Here is an 11,095-nt window from a genome sequence, read left to right on the forward strand (position 1 = left end):
CTATTCTTTAATCAAAAAGAACCATGTCCCACTGAAACAAGTTTTCACTGCAACAAGTGACACTGCATCAGAATACTCATCTTTTATGAATTGTAGAGCTTATCTGATTTGAAACATCTATATTGGATGACTTTGCATCTAGACAAGTTACTTAATTGAAGATTTACAGTCCACTAGCCAGCTAAAATGCTGACATTTCCCCCACTGTCTGTACTATTGTCAGGCCAACAGGGCTGCCCCAGGAATAACCAGCCCAACAGCATTACAGATTGGCCTAGAATAGACTTGGCATCACACACAGACAGCACTATCTAAGTATCTTATCGCTGCAGACTTAACTTCACAATGCACCATCCTAATCCCTATCCTAGTCTACAGTACACGCCCCTTAGTCATCATGCACCAACAAAGTTACAAAATACATACCAATATAAATGCAACATAGACAATACAGGTATAGACATAACAAAATTATGAGAAATAGGTCAAACAAAATTTCAAACAAATTTTCTCCAAAGTAAACTGATTCAGGGTCAGGGCAAGAAAACATCTAAGAAGACTTTCAATTTTATTTGTAAATGTACACATACATGTACAGCTATGACAAAAGGACCGAACTTGTCATGCAAACCAGCATGAATTTTCCCTGATGTATAATTTTGTTCAAAAAATCATATTGTCATTATGGCAGCAGATACTTACTCTTAGTATACCCTTTCCATCAAAAAGTTGAAACACCCTTAAGTTAATAAAGATTATTAGTGTTTTAACTTTTAAGATTCCTTTCTTTGTCATCATCATCATCATATTATAATCATGGTCACCACATATCAACAGCTACATGTGGGGGGAGGGGTGACGTTGTTGTCTGTTGTCTCCTGTCAGCTGCTAGTTGTGCCGGGTGTGCCCTCTGGCAATTACTAGTAACGTAGTATGGCCTGCAATACAACTTTGGTTAAGCTTGTCTGAATGATGTGTAGCCTTGCTAAACCAAGCTTGACTCCTGCCACAGGAAAGGTACCACGTTATGGCGAGAACCTTTCCCATGGCCGGATACGTGTCTGGTATATAGCAACAAGCCAAGGTTACATAATATGTGCTTGGACTTGACAATTTTCTAGGTCTCTACGTGTACTTACCTTGTTTTTCTGGGGAACTTCGTCATGTTGGGGAAACGTAAGCTCTATGTCACTCAGGTCGTCTTCTGTGTCATCAAACTGTGAGGATGTTGTGCTGGTGTTCGAAGACTTCCTCCTGTATACATAGTCTGGTGGAATGTCATCATCGTTTAAATCTACATGTACACCCCAGTTTTGACCATCAGTGATGACCTGACAGGTGTCTTTATCTGGACCGCAGTGGTCGCTTATGATAACTTCAGGAGTTACATGAGTCTGGTCGTTATTAACAATGATTCCATCTACTTGCAGAGTCAAGTTTCTTTCCAAACTCACAGTAGCTGGTGGTGTCGTTGGATCAAGGTAGTCCGTACCAACGTATTTTTTAACAATTTCGCTGGGGGACATGTTCAATGGTGATTCTGAAACCGATTCGTTCAAGTCTGTTGTTATCGTGTGATTCTGTACATCCGTAACAACATCACCGCAGCTTTGGACAGTGTTCGCTTTAGAATCCTTGTTGTTGCTGTTGAGAAAGTTGCAGGGGCTTGGACTCCCCGGATCTGTGCCATACCCTGCATCCTTATCCGATTCATTGGAAAGTTTTCGTACAAGCCTTTCATGTTCTGCAGGTATAGCCAAACCGCAGGTCGACCCTGCATCACAATTTGCTGATGGAGATGAACCAGTCGTCTGTCTACTCCCCTCTGCCATCTCTGATAATGTTCTGCTCCTTCTCCTCCTGGTAACTGGTACTGCCAAATACTGTACCTCGCTGAAACTGCAGTCATCCACGCTCTTCCACGCCTTACCGGTGTTCACAAATTTACCTTTTCCCTTGGACGAGTCCGTATCCAACATGTCCCCGTTTGAGCAGGTCCTGTGTAGCTTGTGGTCTCTACTTCGCACGCTGCACAGAGATTCCAGGTCGGATTCAGAGTTACTGTCGGTAACACCTCTGCCACTCCTGCCGCTGGCCATCGTCAAAAACAATGGCAGACGACATGAATGAATGGTCCTCTCGGCAGGGGGGCACTCTAACATGCACCGTCGAACTGGACACAACTTTGGGGCACAGGTACTTTTCCCAGGCCTGATCTGGGCCCCTGAGGCGAGTAGAACAAATGTCTGACCTATGTGGCTACTTACAGAGGCGTATCTGGCCGCGATGGGCCGCAGAAATCGAGCAGTGCGAGTGTAAACAAGGCACCACGGACGTGTTCGGTGAGTCTCAGATCAGTTGAACTGGCAGCAGCGAAGTCTTGGGGGTACAGCAACACCGCCGGTACCGCCGCGAATTCTCCAACTCCTTCCTGAATTAACTGACATAGACCTCTAACCGGTAGTGACACAACCTTGAGGACACGTCATAGTGGGCCATGACGATAGAGGACCGCAATCCATACGGGAAATCGGCCCGAGTAGTCTGAGTAAATGCCAGGGTCTGCCCAAGGCTATCGTCCCACGCTTTCCTGATTCTCAACCCCAGCTGCACCGCCAACAAACAACACCAACAAAACTAGCAAATAACAAATAATATTACGTTAGACGCATATTAGTAGACAAACGAAAAAATATAGATTCATAAAATATTTTTAAAACGTATTTTTCTGTCGTTTTTATGTAACAGATACGAGATAAATGAAAATATTTCTTTTATTTCAAAATATTATTGGCGTTAAGATGCTGTCTTGCCCCGTATGGTCAGGTAGTCAGGTCACATTCCGCTAATTCGTTGCCATAGTTGCAATTTCGTCATTAGGTAATTAATAGTAATACCAATGACAAGCCTCTGTTTTTCTGCTCGGTTTATCCGGATATCAACCATGTTTATGTGAAATAAATCGTAGAAGAAAGCGGAATGTGCACCGGAGCAGAAGAATCCCCACTACGAAGTTACACGAACGGTTGAAAACGGGGACGGCTGTGACGAATGACGTCACTAACCCTTCGCCGTCTTCATGTTGTTGGTCCAAGCTCCTCCGGGTACTGCAAATTTGCTAGAGCTGGAAGGAAGCATGTGTGACTCATATGTGGATACGAGGAGATAGAGATGCTGTCGAGGTGCATCTCAGTATGTTAATGGTTTTACAACTTCTCGTGAGAATGACGTCACTTCGAGTAAAATCAATATTGACAATAGTAGCGTAACTGTTACTGATAAAATGATGACCTACATTTGTATTCTAGGCTTTTTTCAGGCATAAGATCTCATTCACAAAAGATATACACGGCCACAACTTGTAAATTTTATGGATGACATCCGCGCGCATTGATTTTCGCCTCGTTTTGTAAAAAAAAAAAAGAAATTTCGTTCCTCTTGAGCTGTTGAAGTGGCACTAGTGAGGTAGCCTTGGGTGAAATTGTAGAAGTGAGACTATGTAGCTAGTGTGTAGTCGATACTAGGCTATAACTACCACATTGTATCACTTTCGCCGGCATGCACTTCTTGAATGTATAATAAATTAGAGTCGTGTTGGCACTTGGCAGTGATGCCATGTTTGTCGCTTCAATTCTTGATACGTACAACGTCGTGTATCTTCAACGCCCCCCCCCCACTCCCAACTCTTTTCGCGCTCTCGTATAAATATGATGTCATCCATTGAATTTATTTGCTGCGCCCAAGGAGGTTATAGGTGAATACTAAAGTAACCCCCTTTCTTCTAGTGTGCATCAATGCAAGAGCCACTCACTCGGAGATGTTTGAGATAACGCCCAAAAGCATGTTTATGGTCTGCCCACTTGGTTGCCGTTTTCTGGGAAACGCAGGAAGACTGGGTTACTGCCCCAGTTGCAAACCTACCGGAAATGCGTCTTGAGTTGTAAGCGATATAAACTCACGGCGAGAATGTACACAAAGCGTTACGTATACGTATTTACCTGATACTGGCATACTCAGAAATAGTCATGTACAATGTATATGTTCTTCCTTTGTGTGTGTGCTCGCACAAAAAAATGCATGATTAGTAATTAGTCCCAGGTATTCTAAGCAGAGTTGTTGCTTTACCTCATTTCATAATCTGTACGTCTTCACTGAAATTGTAGTTTGTTTACTGGTTGTGACCAGACCCCCAGAGTTGTGACGAAACAAGTTCTATCAACATATCTGCATGGAAATTAGGAAAGTTGGAAAGTGTTTATCAGATTAGCAAGGAAAAGTTCCCGCATCCCGATGATGATGGCATGTACAGATTTACATGCATTTCACGTACAAGATTAAGAGTGTGTCCTTATCTCGCCATGTAAAATACAATATTCATTGGTGAAATGGATATTCATTACATGTGAAGTAAAAAAAAAAACATGCCATAGATAGATGTGAACTTAAAAACAACACGCCCTGTGCCTATTCATCAAACTAAAAGCATACGTATCTGCGATTTGTTTTTCTAGGCGACTCCAACTCCAAGGGAGGCCTTTATAATCCTTATTCAAAGTTTAATTTAAGGCGTTTTCGAAGTTTGATCAGTTGAGTGTGTGAAAGCGACGTGATCTGGGGGCGAACCGGAAAACAGGGAGAAGACCTTAGATCCTCCCACAACTCAGTGGGGACAAGCAATGCAAGGTCATCCATCCCTCCATCCATCCATCCATCCATCCATCCATCCATCCATCCATCCATCCATCCATCCATCCATCCATCCATTCATTCATTCATTCATTATAATACTTGTCCGTTCACACAATAACAAGTTCGTAAGGAAAACTTAATCGATGCATGCCGTGTGTTTTACCAGGCAAACTGGCGCGACTCTTTGACGCCCGCGGGTGTCACGGTATAATAGGTATTGGTTTCAAGTTGAAAGTGAGACCTCCTGTGACGTCTGCATACTACATCTACCTAGCCTCCTGTGCAGGCCCCCCGGCGGTGGGGGAATGGAACCTTCTGTCGGTGGCTATGTAGGATGGTCGGCTATATTAAAATAATGCGTTAAAAACTCTTCCCCACCGCCGCGGGGCCTGCACAGGAGGCTAACATCTACCCCACCAATGATGCGGTCATGACGGAAACGACAGCACTCCTAGGAGGCTACACCCTAGTTGCGTAAAGCCTTAAGGGACTCGTACGCGTATCCGGCTCGGTACGGGCGAGGTCACCTGCGCCTGGAGGAGTCGCGAAAGTCATTAACACTGGCCTTGTCCTACAGGAGGTTTGACGTTAACAAAGCTTCCCGGAACTGTCTGTAAAAAAGACACATACGTAACACATGTGAGAGGTTAGGGGTGGAATAGATTATTACATCTCATGATCAGTTTGCGTCACAAGACCTACTTCCAAGTGCGTTGGTGCGCATCCGAATCTCTGAGAATGTCACCGCTCATCATCTCACGGGGGATAACGCAAAAAGCCTCTCTTTTCTGAAAAACGCGCGGGCAAAGAAAATTACTAGTAGTTCTTCTTTCCAATAAACTTATTGTAATTTTCTCCTCCAGCATGTATTTGAACATCCTCAGGCCCTCCAAGAAGCCCATAAACCCATTTCTGCATGAAAAGGGCGTGCGTTTTCTCAAATGATAATGCTGTTGGATACTCACTGTTGATTTAAAGGTTGGGTGTGTAGTCATTGTTTCAGAACGTGGCAAACCTTTCCACAACAGTACTTAATTTTGGAAGTAAATAGGAAACTCACGACTTGTGATGAAGTGGCAAACACGTAGGCAAACTGGGAAGTCACGTATGTATCTTTCAAGGCTATCGTACCGTACACTGTCTTATTTTTCACTGTGTGGGCATCAAGTTTCTGAAGGGTGTTTGAAAGCAACTCCCGCCCGTTTTGCTCACCCTTTACGGTTTTCACCCGCCGAAGTTGATCTGGCATCAGAGGGGAGCAACCCCCTCGCACCTGTACGGTCTGAATGTTATAATGGCGACCTCTATCGGAGCTAAGAGGTATGCAGCACGAAAAAAACAAGAGAGAAGGATTCTGGGATATTGAGATGGAACTATTTTCTTCATAGGGGATTGGCCGGACGGCCATGGCCTGGCCCTTGGTACCTCAGGAATTTATTCAGTATCATTCTGTTATAGCCTATTTTTACATGATATTCTTTCTAAATTTTTATATGTTTGTAATTATAGCATCCAATTATTTTCAATGTCCCACTTTTATGGCCTTTCTATTAAGGGTATTTAGCAAGTGGTATCGTCCTGCTATTTGAGAGCATCCTTTTTGGGACGAAGCACGTTGTCGTCCACCCGAGCCCCTGGCTATAAATTAAAGTACAAGCTGTGGTTGGCTTACTTCTCTGCACAAACTCGCTCTACAAGGTGTTAAAACCATCAAGCCACAGACCGAGGCAGAAAGGTGAGTATTCGTTGATGAATTTGTTTGGTCTAGGCTAGAGTAGAGTTGTTTACCTCAGCTGAGCTGAGTTTAAAATAGGTAAACCTAACCTTTCCTTGAACCTCCTTGCTAAACTTGTTTACGTGGGGTTTTGAAGAACTATAGTCGCCTTTTGGCTTCAACAAGTTTCGCTGTTTTCGAGTGTGTCAATAGCCACGTACTTACTATGATCATCTGGGCATCCTACGACAAGCATGACCCATATCCACAACTGTGTTACACAATAACAAATGGCTGTGTTACGCAATAGGAACCAATTTGGTCATACTCATAGCAAGGACATAATTTATACTACTGCATAATGCCCTTGGTCATAGCTAAAGCTAATTCTTATGCGTTTGATACGAAATATTAAAGGTGCATGGTCTTGTTATAAAAGACACAATTCCTAGCTTACACAACGTGCATGACCCACTTTCCGTTCCATCCTTATATGATTTTAATGACCTTATCCATATAAACAAGGTCAACCATATAGGACATTCACGCAAAGGTATTATGCAAGGCAAATCTTTTAACTTGCATAACCAGCTAAATCTAGAAATGTTTGATTCTATAATGGTATCTACCCTTCAAGGTATGTACTGATAGATGTATAATATCAGTGTTGAATCTCAGAATCAATGAACAAAGGTTAATTTGGATGGGTAAAGTTAGGAAATAGATAATGCAAGATTTGAGTTGGTCATCCGTTGTATTACCGGTCAGAAACCATGGATTTGATCCTCCTTTAATTCAGCACTTTGAGTCATCAAATTACCATTTCCAAGGACATAATACCATTAGGTTAGCAGTGGCCACAATGTTAACATTTTTACCTTTACACTATTACATTATTACATTAATGTTTGGGTTTAAGACACCAAGAGTAAAGTGTCCTATGGTTGACGGGACTATGGCATAGAACAAGCATGATTAGCAGATAGCATCATTTGTGTAGAGTACTGAACAGCTTGATAAATGTCACCTCACTGTGTCACCTTGTTTCTCCCCCTTCTGTTGTTCAGGAAATCCCCACCATGTCTAAGGACATCATGATGGTGCTGGAAGGCCTGGGGAAGGTGGGCCAGGCACTGGGATCCTCTCAGCGTGTGCACCTGCGCCAGGTGTGGAACACCTGCAGTCTGCAGCAGCTGCTGCGAGAGGCACGAGGACAGGTGGACGGTGCCGTGGGCATGGCGAGATCAACACAGGAAGGAGTGAGGGTAAGGGTTTGAAAATGTGAAGCAGCTACTAGGTTTGCTGATGATACATAGCTTGGTTTATTTATTATAATACCAGACCTTTTTAGCTCCCGAGTCTTTATCCCCCGCAACTATCAGTGGCAAGACTTGGGAGTTAAAATAGGTCAGATAATCAGGCTGGATGCTGCCATATTTGTTGTGTTCAATGAAGTTGGAAGTGTGAAGGATTATGATGAAACGTGATGACAAACTTGTTTCCTTTTTCAGTCTACAATCAGAAGAACGATGGACGACATAGAGACATCAGACCTGGGAGAGAAGTTCAACATGGCAGCAGATACAGCAGACTTCGACACAACATCACCACCACCAACTGCAGAACCAGCAACCGACAACAGAACAGGCAACTTTAATAGTACCACTGCTGGTATCAATGTAAGTTTTTATTCAAAGATTATATTATAGTGCTCTGCATATGTAATGTAGAGGTCAGCTTTCTTTGGTATTCCCTACATTTGCACTTTTGCAGTCTTCATGCCCCCCTGACCAAGGCCATAATCTTGTATCTTCTCAATAATTTATGTTTGCAACAAACACAAGCTGTAAGAGAGATGGATTGTTCAAAGGATGAGTGATATGGATGTAAGTTGTGTCATCAGGGCTAGGGTTTGATCAATTTTATCTCTCCCAGAAAAATGGCTCAGCCAACTTCAGTCAGCCGACAAGAGGCTTCCACTATGATGCGACCACACCACCAGTGACATCAGATGTCTTAAAGAAGAGTGAACAGAAAAAGGAGGAGAAGAAACCCAAGCTATCTGCCATCAGACCCAAAGTAGCACCAAAAGTCTTCAAGTCTGTCGCCAGGCAAACTGTAAGTGTTGCTATTCTTCTGTTTTATGCATGTTCCCATCTGGTATCAAACTTGGTGTAGATGTATATTGTATCTCCGATTTCAAAATTTTCTATGATAATGTTGACAGTTGAAGTGTAGTTTATTAGAATGAACTTTTTTGTTGCTTTTTGAAGTGACATGTATGATCATTTTTCTACAGCTGAGTGACCAGGCCAAGGCCAGGGCTGTACCTGCCAGCAGGATCAGCAGACTGGTCAGCTACGGAGGTTAGATCATCTCATTACAACAGTCTCATAGTCACTAGTTAGCAAAATTCTTTGTATGTGATCAAAGAGTATACAAATGTACTAGTATATCAAACCAATTTTTGACACAGAATTATACATCTTGTGATGCTCTTGCATTTTCAGGTCTTGCAGCTGGGTTGGGTGCAGGGGCCCTTGCTGAAGTGACAAGAAGAGGATTGGGTTTGTCTGACAATAGTAAGTAACTGTGCTCTTCTTACATCAATTTTGATTTATCTGGTTTGATAAAGCTTGACAGATCATGGAGTTCATAATTGTAGTTCATTCACCCTAAGTGTGGAAGAACTACAATTATGTTAATAAAACACGGCTTATCCATCAGTTTTGATCATGATACACTAAAAGTGAATTTGGCCCTGACGTTTTTCTTGCAGAAGGTGGAATTGCCCTGCTAGACTCCAGCCCCTTCCTCACACAGGCGAATGCAGAGCGCATTGTGGACACTCTGTGTAGAGTTCGCGGGGCTGCACTCAAACTGGGACAGATGCTTAGTATCCAAGGTGATTTTCCTTTTCTTTACATTTCATATCTAAGGGAAGATAACATTGTGTTTTAAAGTATACAAACTTGAAATGATATGAAGCAACTTTTTAGAATGGTGTGTGGCAAGATTGATTTTGGATTGTGCACATCTGTGTGTGCAAAGTTTTCATGTTGCTAATAGTAACAGTAAAAAGTCATGCCCTTAGAAATCAGTCAGGTACTGTGAAATTGGCAGATACTTGAGTTGAACCGAGTCATTTATTGTATCCTGTAGAAACAGTAATGTTGAATCTAACTTTACAGACAACTCAATGATGAACCCACAACTGCAGAGAATTTTTGAGCGGGTCAGACAAAGTGCAGACTTCATGCCTCTGTGGCAGTTGGAGGTAGGCCAGGGTGTCATCTAGATATCCTAGACAAATATAACAATGACTGGTTTATTCTTGGTGTCCCTTGATTCCAGAGATAGTAAATTCCTTTTTGGTAATGATAATGAATTAGTCTCAGGCATCATACCTTTTGGACCTTTTTTTCCAACCATAGAAAGTATTGGTGAAGGAGCTGGGAGCAGACTGGAGAGACAAGCTGGCATCATTTGAGGAGAAACCTTTTGCAGCAGCATCCATAGGGCAGGTTCACAGAGCCAAGCTGCATGATGGCAGGGAGGTAGCCATGAAAATACAGGTATGGAGATCAGCACGACTAAATTGCATCCCATGTTTCTGATGTATAGTGAAATTTGGGTATTCTTGGCTCTATAAATGAGTTTCTTTTGGAGAGGGGTAAATATTTAGAAGTTGATTTAAATGATATTCATTGGCTTAGGGATTACTGTTTTAAAAGCTTCCCATGAATAGAATATGGAGTATTCTTTGTAAAATCTCAGCTTAAACCTCCTATATTGGATGTTGGTATTAAACCGGATTTCAGATGTTATTGATATTGAAGTTTCCATTATAGACTTTCTAACCCTGTAACAAAGTGCAATGTAAATATTGTCCACACAGTACCCTGGTGTTGCCAAAGGAATCAACAGTGACATTGATAACCTGATGACAGTCCTGAGTGTGGCTAATGTCTTACCAGAAGGTATTGATAATGTTTGTCTCATATGATTTAGTGGCTTGTGGGGAAGATTAGCTTGCAGTAAGATATTGGTACATTCACTTACCAATGCATTCCTAGGTGGTGTTACAGACTTTCTAAACAAAACCAGCTTCAAAAACTTTGTTTTGAATCCACATCCAAATGAGCAGTAGCAAATCTATTGCTTTAAATTCAAGTCTCTTTTTAAGTCTTTATGTTTAAGAACATGTGTAAATGTTTGGCATTCAGTTTTCTTTCATTTAGATACTTACCCTTCATGTTTGTCAGTAATTATGGCCATGCCCTCCCCAGGCCTGTATGTGGACAAGTTGGTGGACGTTGCAAGGAAGGAACTGTCCTGGGAGGTGGACTATATCAGGGAGGCGGAGATGACCAGAACGTTTGGGTATGGCTGGACTGATTCCTGATCTGTAGCAGTAGCCACCCATTGTCTGAAATTTCCTTCTTGTATAGATAATAGTACGATTTGACTATTAGATCTCTCCTAGACTTACAAAAGTTATCTATGTTTGTAAAGTTACAATTTGCACTGAAGCAGGTGCCTATAATCTATGTGTTATGTTATGTGTTATGCTTATTATCTCTTTCCATAGCATAGGTTAGGTAAGGCTGTAACTCATGATATATTTTAAGCTTATCATACATCAGATAGATTTGTACTAGCACTGTGCATAACTGGTTACAGGGAGTTGCT

The 11,095-nt window shown here is 42.2% G+C and overlaps 2 protein-coding genes across 3 annotated transcripts in view; one reads left to right on the plus strand and one right to left on the minus strand.

Moving 5' to 3' along the window:
- The window catches only part of LOC109482535 (inositol-trisphosphate 3-kinase B-like), a 21,000-nt gene extending 18,368 nt beyond the window's left edge, over window positions 1–2,632 (minus strand). The window contains exon 1 of one of the 2 annotated variants that reach the window (XM_019785271.1): window positions 1,140–2,632. In XM_019785271.1, the coding sequence (XP_019640830.1) occupies window positions 1,140–2,162 (1,023 nt within the window). In that variant the 5' untranslated portion in view covers window positions 2,163–2,632. The remainder of the gene's footprint in view (window positions 1–1,139) is intronic. The other variant, XM_019785272.1, reaches the window with a different exon arrangement.
- A 3,618-nt stretch (window positions 2,633–6,250) lies between these two features.
- LOC109482631 (atypical kinase COQ8B, mitochondrial-like) overlaps window positions 6,251–11,095 on the plus strand; it is a 10,764-nt gene continuing 5,919 nt past the window's right edge. Inside the window, exons 1-11 of the mRNA XM_019785435.1 lie at window positions 6,251–6,424; window positions 7,471–7,668; window positions 7,915–8,082; window positions 8,339–8,521; window positions 8,703–8,769; window positions 8,914–8,985; window positions 9,183–9,308; window positions 9,595–9,680; window positions 9,838–9,978; window positions 10,302–10,383; window positions 10,693–10,786. Of these exons, the coding sequence (XP_019640994.1) occupies window positions 7,483–7,668; window positions 7,915–8,082; window positions 8,339–8,521; window positions 8,703–8,769; window positions 8,914–8,985; window positions 9,183–9,308; window positions 9,595–9,680; window positions 9,838–9,978; window positions 10,302–10,383; window positions 10,693–10,786 (1,205 nt within the window). The 5' untranslated portion in view covers window positions 6,251–6,424; window positions 7,471–7,482. The remainder of the gene's footprint in view (window positions 6,425–7,470; window positions 7,669–7,914; window positions 8,083–8,338; window positions 8,522–8,702; window positions 8,770–8,913; window positions 8,986–9,182; window positions 9,309–9,594; window positions 9,681–9,837; window positions 9,979–10,301; window positions 10,384–10,692; window positions 10,787–11,095) is intronic.

Source organism: Branchiostoma belcheri, unplaced genomic scaffold, assembly GCF_001625305.1.
Source record: "Branchiostoma belcheri isolate BF01 breed outbred unplaced genomic scaffold, Haploidv18h27 scaffold6, whole genome shotgun sequence".
Taxonomy (NCBI): domain Eukaryota; kingdom Metazoa; phylum Chordata; class Leptocardii; order Amphioxiformes; family Branchiostomatidae; genus Branchiostoma; species Branchiostoma belcheri.